The sequence below is a fragment of the Scomber scombrus genome, chromosome 19 (genome assembly GCF_963691925.1).
Source record: "Scomber scombrus chromosome 19, fScoSco1.1, whole genome shotgun sequence".
Classification (NCBI taxonomy): domain Eukaryota; kingdom Metazoa; phylum Chordata; class Actinopteri; order Scombriformes; family Scombridae; genus Scomber; species Scomber scombrus.
Genome location: NC_084988.1, coordinates 6,742,513 through 6,760,328, shown reverse-complemented (window position 1 = coordinate 6,760,328; position 17,816 = coordinate 6,742,513). Strand labels below are relative to the sequence as shown.

Genomic DNA, 17,816 nt, shown 5'->3' with positions numbered 1-17,816 from the left:
TTACAGTTAAACATGTTGTAACATTGTTTAGAAAACTGTAATATAACTCAAATTATTCTTCCAATATCATGAATTGACCGACAACAAACATGAATGAAAAATGTTGTCACACTAGGCTTTTGTAAAAATCTAAAAAAGAAAAAAAAAAGAAAACACGTTTAATTCCACTTTTGCCACAACTTTAAATGAAATCACCACAAAACACAACAGCTTTGGCAAATAAATGTACCTTTTTATTGGATATTGAGGGCATTAGTACCAAGAAGGCACGGACCAGACTTCATAATAACAAATATTTTTTTAACTACAGGGTGACAAAAAAAAAAAGAAAATAATATTTTTTACCTGAAGTGAGATCCTTTCACAGAAAGGATTATGGACACAGACATACAGACTCTTACGTAGTGTAAGTTTGACCATATATTAAAGTCAGAAAACAGGAAGTCAAGAACAAATCATGAAGACTTTAAGGACATGGGTTATGGTTGTATGGCTATGTACCTTAACACATACTGTTTTAATATAAGAAACATCATCGTCCATCAAAATATGACATTTTCCATTAATGAGTAGAAATAAGTATGTTTGAAAACAGAAAGAAACAACCTGTAAGAAATATAGAAGTTGATTATTTTAATTACATATCAGTATCAAATTCATTATTTGTTTTTTGTTTAATGTATTTTCATTAAATGTGTTTTTAAAAACGTTGTTCATGATGCTGTATCGTCACATTGTTAAAACAGACGAGGGGTTACTCAAAGCAGAACCGAAAAGGAAAAAAAAGATAGAAAATGACAGTAAATAAATCATAATGTCTTTAGGGGAGAGTCAGGCTAGCTGTTTCCCCCCTTTGTTTCCAGTTGTTATGCTATGCTAAGCTAACTGGCTGCTAGCTCTAGCTTCATATAAGGAGTGGTTTCTAAAGTTGCGACGATTTAGATAATCAAAATCATTTTTTTGTCATTTTTTTAAAAGTAAAAATGCAAAAAAAAACTTATATGTGATAATGTTATGCTGGTCGTCGTCATACATGACATTTAACTAAATATCTGGGTATTTTTAGACATTTTATGAATGATTAATCGATAATGATGATAGAGCTGCAACGAACCATTATTAAAAGAGGAAATGATCAAATTTTCTGATTCCAGCTTCTCAAATGTGAATCTTTCTGGTTCTTTTCATCCTCTGTGACAGTAAACTGAATATTTTTGGGTTATGGACTGTTCGTTGGGATAAAAAGAAAAAACATCGGAGGAAGTCAGCAGTGGGCTTCAGGAAGCTGTGATTGACATTTGTTCACTATTTTCTGACATTTTAAAGAACAAATAACTAAAATAATCATTAGTTGCAGCCCCGGTTGTGTCGATCTTCTCATCAAACTCTCAAAAGTAAGACAGCAAATACACATATTTCCCAAAATGTCCAACTATTCCTTTGTCTGACTCTTCTGCTTTACACAGCAGAGTGCACCCTTTTCCCTTCAGTGTTTTAACAGCTTAAAATTCATTTAAAGCACATGAAAAGTTGTGTGTCATTTTTAAAGTCAAAAAAGGATGTGGTCATGATAAAGATTATTTCCACCTAATTCAGGTAAGATTAAAACTGTGTTTTACATAAAGATGAAAGTATTTGCTATATTTATAACAAAATCAGAGACATTATTGATTCAAATCTGACAAAAACTGAGTATCTTAAAAATGTGTAACTGTTGCCTTTTGAGTTTGAGCTGCATGATTTATGAATAAAACACCTTATTCAGTGTTTAAACCTACTATCAGTTATAGTATATTGAAATGTGAGTTGTCATTTATGATTACAAAGAGCTCATCTGCTTCCACAGGCTTCAGTTCTGCTGAATTTTACTGTGAGATTTTTGACTTTCTTGTTCAGAACCCCCCCCCCAAAACAAAAACAAAAACAGGTCTGACATCACCCGTCCATAATACTGTCACATACGTTCACTTGTAATACTGAATGACATCAACTGCACGCAGAGTAACTGTTCAACATATACAAGTCTGGGCAAATCATACAAAAAATACGATGTGTAAAAGGTTTCAGGTAAAATGAGGATGAAGAATAAAATAAAATAAAATTTAAAAAAAAGTAACAAATTCCAGTTTAAAACATCAAAGATGAAAAAAAAACACAATAAAAAAAAAGGACAAATGAATAGAAAGGAGGACGTGCATGTACGCGTCAAAATGTGCGGTTTGTGTTGGCCGACAGCCAAAACGGCTCCATTTTGAGTTTAGATTACAGGGAAGCTTTTTTACTTTTTTTTTGTTGCCACAAAAAAAACTTGTAAGCGCGAGTCGGGACATGTAGGGGGAACTTACTCGACCTCATTCCTCCTCAGGAAAGCCGGTCAGATTTCACAGGACATGAAACAGTTTGAAAACCAACCTTGAATCCTTTTTTTTTTTTTTTTTGAAAGATGCTGAAAAACTAACGATCATCTTTAGTGAGCGGGTAAAGTGTAGATGAAGTGTGTGTGTGTGTGTGTGTGTGTGTGTGTGTGTGTGTGTGTGTGTGTGTGTGTAGCTTAAAAAAACAAAGTAAAGTAGAGCTTTAATCGGGATGGCTTGGATCTTTAAAAATGATCCCCGTGACTAAAAGCAGAGGGTGTGTGTGTGTGTGTGTGTGATTGTCAAGGCGGAGGTTTTTGACACCTGCATAGTATGATGAAGGCACGTCGGGTGTGTGTTCACATGGAGTCCAGTCTGTGAAACGTAAGGGGGGCGGGGAGGGAGGGAGGGAGGGGAGGGGGTTGGCACACTGCACTTCCTGTTGAGGTAAAATGAAGTGGCGCAGAAGAAGACTGAGGGGTTTTTTATCTTCCCTCCCGACAATGACTCTGAAATGTTTCTGTCATCGCTGCACGCTCTCGTCTTTGGTTCGTAGCTCAGAGTCAAATTATGTCCTCCACAGAAAGTCGTTGATATGCTCTTCACGTATTCACACACACGTCTTCTTTTTTTTTTAATGACCTTACGAAGGAGGCAAATGTGGATCTTGAAACAAGTTTTGGAGGACAGATTTGAATATAAATGTTTTAGTTTTTTTAAAAGAAGAAGATCCCTTTTTGTTTCCTTTCACACAGCGGGAGCAGCTCGGGGTTTATCTTTTAAAGACACGGGCTCTCTTCAAACCCAGTGTTCGTTTATAAAAATTCCCATTTCAGCCAGAGTCCTGCATGTCTGTTCATTTATTATGTGTTAAAACATCTCGAGTGGTAAATGAAAAGGGGGGGCAGCCAACTTTGCTACCAGTTTTACTCATCGCTGCTGATCGCCGCCAAGAATAGAAACCACCTCTCTGACAACGCTCCTCTCTTCTCTTCTCTTGTTCCCTGAGGGCTGAAACATCTCCAGATTTGACACAAAAAAAGGTCACCCTGAGGTCGCCTTGTTTTTACGCCTCGCCCTCTCCCCCCGTCACACCACGAACTCGGGTACCTCGTCGCTGGTCAGGTCCAGGGAGAAGTATTTGTTGGTTCTCTTGATGGGGAACGGGTGCTGCTCGCCGCGCATGCCGGTGCACTGGTCGGAGAGGCCCTGGTAGCCGCAGCCGTCGCTCAGCTCCTGGGCGCAGCCGAACGTGTAGCTGTGGGCGGTGTCCTGGCAGAGCTCCGCCCACTGCAGACAGTCCTTCTGGTAGAGCCGGACGTCATCGAGCGACTGGCTGTGTCGGTCGGTGGAGGACTGAGGTTTCCTGCCTGCAGACGTCTGAAGGTGGAAAGCAACAAATCAAACGTTACGAGAGAAAGCACATGAATCATGTCGGCAGGGGCGGAGCCAACGTGGTGGCCTGGAATCTGATTTACACTAGTAAGGGGGCGGCCATCGGAAACTTTTACACTGTTAATTATCATCATCAGTCTGTGATGTTAAATACTGTCCAGGAGTTACTTTGAAGTCACTGGTTCAGTTTGTGACTATTCAAACATTTGTCTCTTCTGTATGCAAAGAAGTTTTTCTTGAACTTCCAGTTGAGAAGAGGATGTACATGCAAAAGATATTCGCCATGAATGAAATACATCCTGCTAAATGTCACTGAGGAAACAGGTTTATCTCCCTGTGCTACATCATATTTCACAGTGACATCAGTACACATTTAATCCTTCCAAAGTCAATAAATTCATTTGATTAGTCTGCTTTCAATCCTTGTTATACTTTGAATGTCCCTTTATGCCATTTTTCTCATGAAACCTCACAAAGAGCAACAGAGGAGGGATCACTCCTGCAGGATTGACATACATGCAACAGACGAGTGTACGGAATAGATCAAGATAGCAAAATTAAAAATAATGATAAAGTTTGCAGCTGTACAGAAGATATACAATAGAATAGAATATGGTCTCATAAGTACAAAAAGAAAGTGTGCTTGTAAAAGAATAATAATAAATGAGTAATTAGTACTAAACTCACTAAAACACATAATACAAACACATAGATAGAAATAAAAGGACCAAAAAACAAAATAATTGAACCATTTAATAAATAAAAACATTTCAGGATGGATATTTTAATGCACTTACCTACAAAAAATACAGTGTAGTAAGTTTTCTGTGTTTAATAGTATTGCAACAAGTGCTGTGAAAGCCCTGAATTAAAACCTGTGGAGTTACCTGTGGCAGAGACTCGATGCTTTGTCCTCTCATCTTGACGACGGTCTCAGAGGAGCTGGAGGTGGAGGAGCTGACGTCTTTCACGATGAGACCTGAGACGAACACATCGTTACATTTAGTTTGACAGTGAAACGAACTCTTAAAACTGCCTAACTCGGACTAAAGGACGCTATTAAACACATTATTTTACACTTGAGGAAACAATTAACTGGAGTTTTATTAACTTTGACTCTTATTCTCGTTCTACTTTTCACTCATGAAGCTTAAATAAAAGATAGAGCAGAAACACTGATACATTGGTCTGTACCGGAGTATCCGTTGGTCTGATCGGGGGACATCGTCAGCATGTCCTCGGTGATGTGGATACACAGCTCCTGGTCCAGAGCCATCTCGTGGAGCTCCTCGTAGTCTTTGGGGTCGTCCACCAGCATCTCGATCTCTGCGGGGAACAGGAAGTGTTTGTGTTAAAATGATTAAAAAGCTCTGAGATAATGAAACTTTTTAAGGGGTAATCTGAATTTTGATGCAGTAGTAGTCAACGCTGCGGATTAGCACTTCCTGCAGTTCTTCACTCCTCTTTCACACAAAATGCTTCATACATCATCTTTTACTTCTACTCCATAAGATAAAGGTCATGATGAATATATTACACCTTTTATGTGTAACTTTTTGCTACGAGGCACCGTTAACATTTCCTGCTCTTACCATCATCATCTAATATACGCTCCTTGCTGCTGCTCTCGATGCCGGAGGTGTGCGAACTCCCGTGGCTGGTTGTGGATGAGCTGCAGGTTCGTAGGGGCCTGTGGAGAGCCTGGCCCGGAGCCCTGAAACTGTCCGTCTCGATGCCGGAGGTGTGCGAGCTGCCGTGGCTGGTCGTGGAGTGGCGTGACAGGCGTTTGTGGTGAGAGACGCTCCCTGCGCTGCTGCCGCTGGCTCGGGAACGCTTGTCCAGCTGATCCATGTCCAGCTCGAGAGCGTCGCTGATGTACGACTCCCGGTACTGCTTCTTCTCTGAAAAACAACACACACACACACACACACACAAGACGTTAATTTCAGATTCTACTAAGTTTAAAATGTTATTCCCATGTGCCAAATTTTGTCGTGCCCTTTGCTACACAATATAGAAAGAAACCAAAAGAGCTTAAATTCAGGAAAGTACCTTCATTTTCCTCCAACCGACGGACTTGTTTGAGGACAGGCTGCAAGTTCATGTAGAGCCGGTGGCTGTTACTGAGCAGCTGCAGGAGGTGACGAGAGCGCAAGGGACAACCTGTGTAGTAGATGAGTTTTCGGGCCGATGGGAGTCCATCAGGAAGGATTTCAAACTTCTTCCCCTGAGAGGAGGAGGAGAAAAAAAAACGCTGATGATTTAAAGCGGTTAATAACATAAAATTATGAAGCCAGAATGTGAATTTGAGGAATGATTATGCCAGAAAGACCAGAGGGGAAACATTTCAAGAGGAGGAACAAAGTCAGTTCTTGAAAACTATTTTGCATCCAAACACAAAAGGGAAAAATCAGTTCATGTATCTGCTCTTCATTTCTCCATACCGAGGCTCAAACTGTGCATTTTTTGAAACAGTTTTTGATGATTTTCCAGGGAGAGGACATGTTGGCTGAATGCACGGAAAAAAACTAAAATGGTGGGTTTTGTGCTTTCTCCCTTCGCCTTTTTTTTTTTTTTGGCAGAAGCTCGACCCAATAACAGCTGTCTTTAGTGTCAGCGGGGTTGTTTTCAATACAGACCTATAAACATTTCTGCAAGGGTTTGGACTTTCAAAAAGGCGACGGGTGGGTTTAAAGCACCGTGAAAATGCAAAGAACGGCACATTTCTGACCACAGGACTGAGCTTTCACTTTATTTATCCAGATTTTTTTTTTTAAAGAAACCAGCTAAGACTCTGTATAGGTAGGAAGCACATTAAAAAGGTATTTGACTTTGTACTGTAATTCATCATCAAAAAAAACCCCCAACTGACAGGTCTTTGAAGGCGGCTTTCCTGTAAAAGATCATTTTCTCTGGTCAGTGGTATCCTGAAGACAGTAGATTTCCAGGACAGGCAGGAAAACTCTGGGTGGGAAAAAGAAAAGAATTTTTCTTCCATGCTTCAAGTTGAGTATTTGTCTTTAACCTCAAACTGCCCCTCCGCAGATCCTAATGGCCTCCTAAAAACATTGCACTGGGCAGCAGCCAGGTGAGAACGAGCCAGGGTGAAATGCATGAAGCATAAAATAAAATCTTTTCTTTTTAATCTTACAAATAGGCAAAGATAATTTAAAAACCTGACATATTGAATCAACAGCTTCCCTGCTGTTGGTAACTTTACTCCAGACCAAACATACATGGCAGCAGACTGGTGTCAAGTGGCGGGTTATTAAAAGGAGTTCAGACGCCACTTAGAAACGTGTCTTTTTTCATGCAGTACACATGGTCAGTACATCTAAACTATGACAGCTGGACGACTTTCTCTCCTCCTTCCTACAAGACCTCCCCAACAGGCCACACACATCGAAGACTCATCCGACAATCCTGCACCGAGACCAGCGTCAACCAGACCGCTGGCAAAGTCTCAGATCCAGCTTCAGATCCAGCAGCTTGAGGCAGGACACAAGTGGGATGACATCATCATTTCAGCGTTCAGGAGGACAAGATCTGACTTTGCTTGGGTCAGGAGAAGCATGAATGCAACTTTGTTTTGTCTTCTTGTGTCAGAAATACTGAACTCCACCCTTTTTCTTTTAACAATGAGGGGAAAAACATTGATGCCAAAGACGAGTTTCAATCATTTCGGCCAACAGATTGAATCCAGAATCCCCAGCATCTGGTGTTTATTGACCCACCCGTCCCTCCACCCAGCTCCGCTTTCTGGCTCGTTTCGGGGCTGTAACTGCTGCAGCCGTGGTGGTGGTGGCAGCGGTGTTGGATGACGTGACTCGCGGGTGGGGTGGAGGAGAGAGCCTGTTATTCAGGAGAAGGGTGGGACGGGGCCACGAGAGGCCCTTCGCGAACACAGTGTAACCACAGCCGCGCCACCGCCGCCGGTTCACTCTCACGACGCTGCAGACAGCAGATGCAATGAAACCACCGAGAAAACAAGAATGAGGAAAACAGGATGTCTTTATCCTAAGTCGAGCGGCAGATACGTCGGATGTTTGTGCTAAAATTAGGCCAAAGCAAAACTCGCCACTCTCGGATGAAAAAAAAAACCCTTTCTGGAACAACAAAGCAGGTTTCTCGAGGGCCTAAAGCCATCAAACCTGCTTCTGAAGTCCTTTCAATTGTATAAAAATAAAAAAGTAGACAGAATTAGAGTCACAAGAAGCAGTTTTTTTGTGCCAAGAACAGCCTTGATAAGCAATAATGACCTCTCTGGGTTGTGATTAATAAGTCAGCTGGCAGACAACGTGAAGCCGTCAGAGTGAAACCGATATATAAACTGTAAGCTCCTCTGCCGTCCTGCGATAACAGAAACCCTACAGAGGCAAATTAACCGACTGCTGTGCTCAGCTCAACAACAGACGGACCGACTCTGAGCAGAGATGAGGAAGATTTTACAGGATATCCTTTAAAGGACACGGGGACGCCGATGATAACTGATAAAAATGGATTAAATCAAAAGACACGTGTATCATATGAAAATAAATTATGCTGCTGATTGCATGAAAATATGTATACAGTGTACAGTGTGTGTCTATGAGTGTATGTGTGTGTGCATGCCTGTGTGTGTGCATGAGAAGAAAGTCTTTCTAAATCCCTGATTAGTTCCAGAGGACTTAAAACAGCAGTGTGGAGAAAAGAAGCATTGCGTAAAAATTTCCACGGCCCTGAGCGGGAGCTAGGCTTTCACAAACATTGCCATAAGCCCGGGGAAGCTTGGGTTTCGTCATCTTTGGAATAAGTTTTTAAAAAAAGAAAAGAAAGAAGAAGAAAAAACAAATCATGGCACCTCCCTGGGATTTCTACGTGTTTGACAAAGTTGTGATGGTGCGTCTGACTCACCACAAACACCAGTTTTCCCACGTTGGTCCAGGGGAAGTCGTACAACAATTGCCTAACAGAGCCGACGTTCTGCAACACAAATGAGGTCAATGATCAGAGGTTTGACGATGAGGGTCAGGTGATTAAAAACATGAAGAAAGAACCACAAAGACAACACTGCTGCACCAAGAAGAGAAGACAATCAACCTTACAAAGTAACTGTTGTCCATTATTGAGCCTTGAAACTCAACTTCCAACTTGTTTATTTCAGCAATTGATGTGTTTGTGAATTTTCTAGAATCAATAGTGCAGAAATTTGCCTTATTGCATTTTATGTAAAGATATTGAGACTTATTTCTAAACATATAAGTAATACAAACAAACATACAAAAACAAGTTGATTTGTATTGGAGACAGTTGGAGATTTTTACATTTTAGACACAATAATAAACAATCATGAACTTGAAAAGAAGGAGATTTATTACAGGAAGCTAGGAAAAGAAAGAGCAAACAAACAAAAAATTGGAATCTGCAAGTAAGAAACTGTACCTGGAATATTTGGATACCACGTAAAGTCAGCCCCAACGTAAGAGACGCCTCTACTTCCTTCTTGTCCTGTTAAAAAAAAGATGACATCATATGTAGATAGATGAGGAGATGGAGCTAAATCTGATAAAGCAGAAAATCCTTAAAACTCAATGAGCTGTCAAAGCACTGAACGCACCATTAGCCAAATACAAAACTAGTTCAACAACACAGAAATTGATCCTCTCACCTTGTAGAGTCTGTAGTAGTGGACAGTGACGTCATCGAGCTGAGCGCACTCCTTGATGTATTTGAGGTGCGCCTCTGAAGCCGTGAGGGCAAACTGGTCTTTGTGCATGTTTGGGATATGCCTCAGGATGTACTCACGGCCGCGCTTGGCTATCACCTGATCGAGGAGGGAGAGGGAAATAGAAATGTTAAGCTTGGCTTGCTGAAGTTATACAGAGTCATGACAGCAGACTGGCAGCGAACGAAGGTAATGAAGATCTCCGCTGTGCTGTGAACAGATGTCTAAACCTGGAAAGCTTCAAAGAGAGGAAGCAGAAACACACTCGCTAAACTTTCCTTTTTATAGATTTTTCTAGTCGGCTTTCCGTGAACCTAAATGTTCTGTTGAGCTACTGTTGGGGTTAGTGTACGAAGCTCATTATCAAACAATTTCCTGTTTCGAGTCGTGATAAGGAGGCAGGAGGCTAATCACAGGAAACTGAAGGGCAATCAGACGGGTGTGGCTGTCCATAACCAGAGAGGTGGAGGGTGGTGAAGTGGTGTCGCCATATCAACCGGAGCATTTCTCAAGATTTAAAAAAAAAAAACAGTGAGTGGGTCTATGTGTGTGTGTGTGTGTGTGTGTGTGTGTGTGTGTGTGTGTGTGTGTGTCTGTGCTACTTCCAGAGACAAAAATAAACTTGGTGTCCCAGTTCTCATTATCCCACATGCTCAGATGTGTGTTTGGTCAGTATGATTAATGGAAGGTGGCTACGGACCCTCATACACACTCTCTGCAGGTCAGCACACCCACCCGACGCTGACAGTCACGAGCTCGCCTCCGCTGTACGTTTCGGCTTCTCCGTCAGTGACACCGCACATTTATTTTTGGTCTTACTCAGCTTAGACCTAATTTTAAGTCCTGGATCCTTACAAGGACATTCATTGTGACTCACTGGAATATCAGACAGAGTTACCACAGACTGTGTTTACAGCTTCTGAATGTTTTCATGCACGCCCAACGATAGACGCTCTCATTGCTGAACAACGAGACATGAGAATAACACCAAAAAAGCGAGGAGTCACATGTGTACACAAGCTAAAGAGCCCAAGGGAAATATTAACCCTTAACACACTGTTCATATTCTGATTCATAATTAGTCTCTCTACAGCAATTAACATTCATTATTTCCCCCATCAGTCATTAATAATAAATGTTTGATTAATCTTATGGAAAAAAGACATTCACAATCACTATTTTATGTGATGTAATTAAGTGAACATTTTATAGAATATGATGAATAGAACATGTTTCAATACTGATTTTTTTTTTTTTTTTTCTGATTTGCACATATAGAAAATGTGTATCAGCTGCACACAAAAAATAAAACACATACTGTGGGTCACATTAGGAAAGTCTGGCCAAAAGACATTAGAAGAGGGTGTTTCTACAGCCCTGAACAGTATGTTAGGGTTAAATAAATATTCCTGTGACCTTAAAGATGAATGCTCGGTATTGTTACAAGAATATGTCATGTCTTGTTTGTGATATTAATACAAGACGAGATCCGGTGTAGGTGCAGGACAGGAGGAAGGAGGGAGATGTGATCTAAGCCAAAAGAGCGAGCTGCTCGATGGTGAGTCATCTTAAATCATCTCTTCTTCTCTCACAAGTTTGACACACGTTAAGGTTTGGCCCACATACGGCGCACGTTAGACAAACTCACCCACGGGGGGAAGTAGGCTTCAGGTTCAAAGTACTTCCCAAAGTGCTTGTTGCGTTTGAAGTTGCCGAGGTCGGCCTGCAGGGCGAAGGCAGCCAGGAGGAAGTAGGCTTCCTCCCGCTGGATACACTGAGAGAGCAGCACCTGTTTCCTCAGGTGCCAGTAGTAGTAGTACCTGGCTGCCCGATCACTGCGGGGAAGACGGAGAGAACCATTAACTGACTTACAGGTTAACTGGAGTAAAACTCAGTGATGTTAGAGCTATTTAACATTATTATTACTAATTATAACTCAACATGTGCGCTTTAATTACCTGATCAATCTCCCGTTCTCAACGTAATACTGAGCTCTGAAGTGGATGATCATCGGAGGCCCGAACTGGTCGATGCCCTGAAAAACATACAAGTGGAAATCCGTGTTTATTTTCTACAAATTTCCCCATCATGGGACTAATAAAGGAATATCTTATCTTGGAATATCTTAATATCCATAATCTAGCATCTAGCATCTAGCTGGGTGATATCTTAAATTACTTTAATACAACATTTTTGTTTTAGCAGAATTTGTAAAATGTCTAAATTGTGAAAACTGACTTGTTAAAATATGCAAGTAAAGGTTATTTTTTGTCAGAATCCTGTCAACTGTGATGTAATTAGTTAAACTACATGTTGACCTGCTGCAGTTTTTTTGGGAGGAGTGTCGTGACTCCAGGTGGCTCGTTGTCTCTGGATATCTGAATGTAACGGCCGCATGTGAAGGAACGGACTGAGAATGACTCTGCACACTGATCTGATTCAGCTGAAGCATCTGGTACTGACAGTAAGAAGCTGTGTGGGATTACGCTGGTCTTTTTAATGTGGAGCGATGACAGCCTTTTCAAACAGTGCAGGTCTTTTATTAGTCTTGTTTGACTGAATCGACCCGAAACTTGACAAAAAAACAAAAATAAAATAAAATAAAACAAGCACACAGTTTCTTACCTTGCTGGCTTCTCGTTTCCATTCTTTGGGGCAGTATTTGGATAGTTTCTGATCCAGCTCCATATAGATGTGTTCATTATCTGTTGGAGGGGAGACACAGGTTTAGCTCACATACTCGTTCCCTGCGTCATGACCGTGTGTGTGTGTGTGTGTGTGTGTGTGTGTGTGTGTGTGTGTGTGTGTGTGTGTGTGGGGTTATATAGGAGCCTTCTTGACTGTGTATGCATGCACAGAGAAAATCCTCAATGAATGAGCGCCGTTCAAAAGACCGCCTCAAAGCAATCGCATCACACACATACACACACACACACACACACACACAGCCTCCGCAGCATTTCTCTTTGTCCTCGGAGCCGGTGGCGTTTCCTTCTCATTTTCTTCACCTCGTCTCTGTCACGTCTTAATCTGCTCCTGAAGTGACGCCTTTCATGAGCCGTGGGCCTCGCTGATCTGACAACTCTGAATTTTCTATACAATGAAAACCTCGCTGAAAAGCAAGAGCAGCCTCTCTGACAGGACGTCAATGCAGATTTTTCATCAAAATTTGGAAACTGTTATGAGGATTATGAGGACTGGGGAAGTGAGTGTTTATATTTATATACCTGTCATGACTCATACTTGTTCAGAAACACATAGAAATGACATCTTGAATATGCTGCTCTGTGTTAACACTTAAAAACACTTAAAAACACTTCCCACTAACCCCTCAGTTAAATCTTTCCCATGAAGCTAGTTCTGCTTTTATTTGGTGATTATTTGAGATCTCCGCCACTGAGACTTCTGCCGCCATCCCAATACAATTGAGGTCAATGGCATTTGATTTGTGGCGCTGGAGCGATCCAAAAAATTGCATTTGGAAAAACTCGACATAAATGTCTGTTTTCAGAAACAATATCCCTCATTCACAGCCATTAGCGGTCGCACACCGAGAGAAAAAGTTAAGTCGGCCAGGGTTTAATGGTGGTTTATGTTTTCAGAGATTTGGATGGACTGACTCTTAAACTTAATTTTTGTGGTCTGTGTTCTGTTTTCAGAATATTATGTCAATTTACACAAAAGGCAGATAACTTGTGACAGAATGAGTATGAGATTTATAGCTTATTTTAAATGAGACCTCGGAGTAATCATTTATATGTGAGTTAAATAGTTGCTGAAAGTTTATAAAGCAAATGATTAAAGTATTAAAAACACTGGAAAGAGATTTCATTAGATGATTTGGTAAAAGGTAAAAGGTAAAATGATGGAGGAACAAAAACTGACCCAATAAATCAGCACTGCGTTAGGGCAGCAACTAACGAATACTTTCATTATGTGATTATTTGCAGATTAACATCTAGATTAATCAACCAATTGCTGGTCTATAAAATGTCAAAAAAGTTAAAATGTTCATCAAGTTCCTGGAGTTTCTTTCCTCTGACAAGAAGTCAAAAACCTTAAGTTTTAATGTCATAAAGGGCTCACAAATACTCACATTTGAGAGGCTGTAGCCAGTGAAATTTGGGCAAATGTCTTGACAAATGTCCCCATTGTGTGACTAATAAAGTAATATCATATCTTATCTTATATAAATAAAGTTATTATTATTAAAAACAAACATTAGAAGCACTTAGTCGGGTCACTACATTCAGTCTTTTTGTTCATTAATGTTGAACTCTAATGATCTTTTTGGGATTAAAAGCAATCAAACAGAGACGTATACGAGCCCTGGTCCTGTGTGTCACAGCCTGAACGTGGACGCTCTGGTCTGGTCAGGGGTTCCGGGGGGGGTCGGGGGACAGCAGGTGACACACGAGGGGGTGGGTGGCCTCTGTTTGCCTTGGGGATTTCACGCTGTTCACACAAGCACTTCAGGAATGTCCCACAATCAGACCCGCTGGCTCCGGCTCAACTGACCCGCTGCGCTGTCATTGGCTCATCTGGAGGCCAGCTGTCTGAAAACACTGCCTCTGCAATTTACTCTCTTCGTTCGCAGTTGCCCACGACTGTCACCCGCTGTCTGCTCGGGGGGCCGTAGTACAGGCGCGATGACTCATTCCGCGCGTACAACCCCCATCACCCACCCCACCCCAACCCCCACCGAGCCTCGTCACCCTAAAAACAACTCTAGCATCGCCGCACAAAGGGGAGCCATTCAGGGACGAGGAGGCCCAGATTCATGACAGATAGGTGAGACATGCCTAGTTTTAAAGGCTCTGAATCCTGTTTCCCAGCCAAGTTATTGGTTTGTGGGAATTAACTGCCTGGTTACAATGTTTTTATGTGGCTCTTTTTTTGACACGCATTCAACAGAATCTCACAAGTTGCAAGAGTTAAAACACATGATGTTCAACTTTGCTTCACACACGCACAAAAAGGAGGAGAGAGGTGGATAGTTAGAGAAAATAAAGGATGTGTTGTTCCACTGACAGATAAACAAATTAAGGAGATAGATAAATTGTGTGCAGCACGCCACTAAACATCATATGGACTTTTTGAGGAGCCGCGGAGACCCTGGCTGCGAGATGAGAAGTCTTACTCTGAATAACGCTGAGTCCAAACAGGTGACAGTCCTTCAACCTCAGGAGGTCACACACCTGGACCAACAGTTCCTGGCACAGGGTCTTCACCTGAGGAGGAGATAAGAGGAAGAGGAGGAAGCTCGGAGTTAGCTTTTGACATGATTCAAAATATGTAAACAATACAGTAAAGTAACCACACTGCTAATGTGTGGTGTGTTTATCTCATGCTGCTATGAATAACATCTGCAGCACAGTCAGTTGATCATTTCCTGTGATTTGTTGTGCACATATTCTAATTAAAGTCGGGAACATACAGAAATTAAACAGCTGTTAACTGATTAGATTAAATTCCTGAGGTTTCCCCCCTACACACACCACACACACACACACCAAGATACCAGCTGACAGCCAAGAAACACTGACCACAGTACATTATGAAATAAAACATCAAAAGACTAGATTATTAAAGGAACAGTTTGACATGTTGGGAGACTCTCTTACGCCCACTGTCTTGCCTTAAATGAGATTAGTAGATTTATACCACTTTTCTTGTATTTATGGTGAATATGAAGCTTAAACTAGCAGCAGGTTAAATTTAGCTTAGCATAGGGACAGTAAACGGGGAAGCAGTTAGTCTGGCTTTCTACAAAATCCACCAACTAATACCTCTGGAACGTATTAAGTAAGACTTTATATCTTGTTTGTTTAATTTGAACAAAAACTGACATGTAAAAACGAGTTGTGTGGGATTATTTCTTCGCAGGGTTCAGTGAATTCCTGGAAGAAACTCTTTGCAAGAAAGCGAGAAAGCAAATCTGCCACATCTATAAAGACTAATTTTTCAATTAAAATCTTGTACATTTCCAGTGTTTTATTGTGCAGTACAATATCTGCTGTTTACTTTAAGCAGGATTTAGATAAGATAGAGGAGTTTAATGACCGAAATAAACTAAACTAAACTAAAATAGATATCCTTTGTTGTCCGCAAAGGGAAATTAATCTTACTCAGGTCAGTAACACACAGACAATAAATAGATGAATCTATTAAAGGACCAATATAAAGAGACAAACATGAACCTAAAATACATTTTAAAAGAAAAGCAATGTCTTCCACTGATTCTGTGAGTGTTTGTTTGTGCATTTCTACTGATTATTTCCTCACATTGACTATGACGTTGAGCGTGTCATCATTGGGCAGAAAAACACAGACACAGCGGCGGTCCTGCATGGTTTTGTTGTTGTGGAAGTTCAGTTTGTTCATCTTCGTGTGGCTGGAACAGGACAGGCGCCTCCCCCGCCTGCTACCGGGGCTCTAGGCCCTCCGACGACCCCGCCTGCACCACCACAGGCACAGGCACAGGCACTACCACCTGGTAGATGTCGCCCGGCTTCAGCTGCAACCCAGTACGGACACACCAGCTCCTGTGGGCTCAGCAGGCCAAGCAGGACTCACAAGGCAGGGCATGGGGACCCAGACTGCAGTCAGCCACTGTAGAGACAAATCAGAGAGGACAAAAGATGTAAAGTTAGTGCAGGAACTTCATCATTATACTCTTTATTGTCGACAGTTTGGATGAAAATGATGAACTTGTTTAAGGCCCAAATTAGCAGATCTGTTTCCACAAAAAAAAAAAAATTAAAAAAATAAAAGGTTGAGAGGACAGGAGGATTAAAAGACAAAAAAAAAGGAGGCCAGCATTCCTATTTGTGTTACTTCAGTGTCTGTGAATATGTGACTTCACTGCGGGGGAATGTCAGTGACTCCTAAAGGAACATCTGCCTGGAGAGAAACTGATGAAATGTAATGATGGCATTTAGAAAAGCAGAGAAGCAGGTGCGCTTGTGTAAGGCTGTAATCTGTAAACCAAACAGTTTTGCTTCTGGCATCAGGTTCATCGTTTTGTTGACATGCTTTCAGCTATTTGACTTAATGTGTTTTTACTGTCTGCTTGAATCCACACGAGACACGTGAAGGTTGAGGAATATCATTAAATATCTTTAAAAGAAAGCTTAAGACTCACCTCTTCACTTCAGCCTTTAACAAGCTTTCCTATCTTCACACTGATGCACTACTTTAACTTTACTGTTATATTCTATTTATTATATGTTTTAGCTACTTTTACTGTGTACTATTGTTACTATTGTTATTTTCCATCTTATATTGTTTTGTGTTCCTTTTTTTTAACATTGCTTTATTCTCCTTTAACATTTTTTTTTCTTAATTATCATTTTTATTATTATTATTCTTCCCTGCACTCTGATGCACCTGTATTTTTAGTCTGAAGAAGAGTGTGGAGCTCGAAACGTCACACTGTTGATATCCTAATAAATCTACCTGCATCTGGAGCTGCAGTGTGCTTACTTTTTTCTTTCTTGCCATTACCTGCACTCTGAAATATTTTGACAATGAGTTTTTAAATTCTTTCTCCATCTTGCACCTGAGTAAGGTTAGATCATCTTTTCCATGACAGCAGTGTGTTTGCTCCCCTGTCTTCTATCAACTATGTGCATCTTAAACACACACACACACACACTAGAAAGAGCACACGCACACAGTGACACATCTCCAACTTTAACAGCTGTCTTGTAGTTCACGGTGTGAACAGCACCCGAGGATGTGTGAAAAGTCTCAGAGCAGACAAAAAGGCCTGTTAAAGAACAATCAATCGTGATTATCACCTCTTCCTGTTGAAAAGTCACTCACCTTTGAGCCGTGTTGTCATTAAAAACAGATAACGATACAAGGTGACAAACAATTAGCATTTAAAAAGAGATGGGAGAGTATTTAGGTTTCTTCACAACACGTAAAGCTGGAAGGCAGAGGTTATGGGTATGTTTGGCAACTACAACAGGAAGTAGAATATTAAGACTGGAAGTCGTCTAGTCTTTGTTGTTTTAAGGAACGGATCGAACTAATGACAAGAATGGCGACATTTGAACAGGTCACTTACAGAGTAATAATGTTATGTTTGTTCTACTGTCTGTCAAAAAAAACAACAAGTAAAGCTGAGGAGTTTGAGATTGTAACAATATAACAAACAAAAATCGAGGTTTTAAAGCTTTTTAAAGATAAAAAAATGTGGATTTAAGGCTTTTAAAAGCTGCAAAAGAAATAAAACTGCTATAAATCAGTCAGCTGTTACTTTAACGAAGCCAGGAGCGGAGCGACCAGGCTGATACCGATAAACAACAGCATGAACTGTAGAGTCGGACTTCTGCTGCTAAGTCACAAACAGCTTT

General features: G+C 41.0%; 1 protein-coding gene across 1 annotated transcript in view; it reads right to left on the bottom strand.

Moving 5' to 3' along the window:
• Positions 1 to 217: 217 nt before the first annotated feature.
• Positions 218 to 17,816, bottom strand: part of frmd6 (FERM domain containing 6) — a 34,242-nt gene continuing 16,643 nt past the window's right edge. The window contains exons 2-14 of the mRNA XM_062440335.1: positions 15,739 to 16,065; positions 14,594 to 14,684; positions 12,079 to 12,158; positions 11,412 to 11,488; positions 11,102 to 11,288; positions 9,397 to 9,552; positions 9,171 to 9,236; positions 8,643 to 8,711; positions 5,802 to 5,976; positions 5,342 to 5,650; positions 4,944 to 5,075; positions 4,637 to 4,728; positions 218 to 3,734 (exon numbers count right to left, since the gene is read on the bottom strand). Of these exons, the coding sequence (XP_062296319.1) occupies positions 3,444 to 3,734; positions 4,637 to 4,728; positions 4,944 to 5,075; positions 5,342 to 5,650; positions 5,802 to 5,976; positions 8,643 to 8,711; positions 9,171 to 9,236; positions 9,397 to 9,552; positions 11,102 to 11,288; positions 11,412 to 11,488; positions 12,079 to 12,158; positions 14,594 to 14,684; positions 15,739 to 15,837 (1,824 nt within the window). The 5' untranslated portion in view covers positions 15,838 to 16,065 and the 3' untranslated portion in view covers positions 218 to 3,443. The remainder of the gene's footprint in view (positions 3,735 to 4,636; positions 4,729 to 4,943; positions 5,076 to 5,341; positions 5,651 to 5,801; positions 5,977 to 8,642; positions 8,712 to 9,170; positions 9,237 to 9,396; positions 9,553 to 11,101; positions 11,289 to 11,411; positions 11,489 to 12,078; positions 12,159 to 14,593; positions 14,685 to 15,738; positions 16,066 to 17,816) is intronic.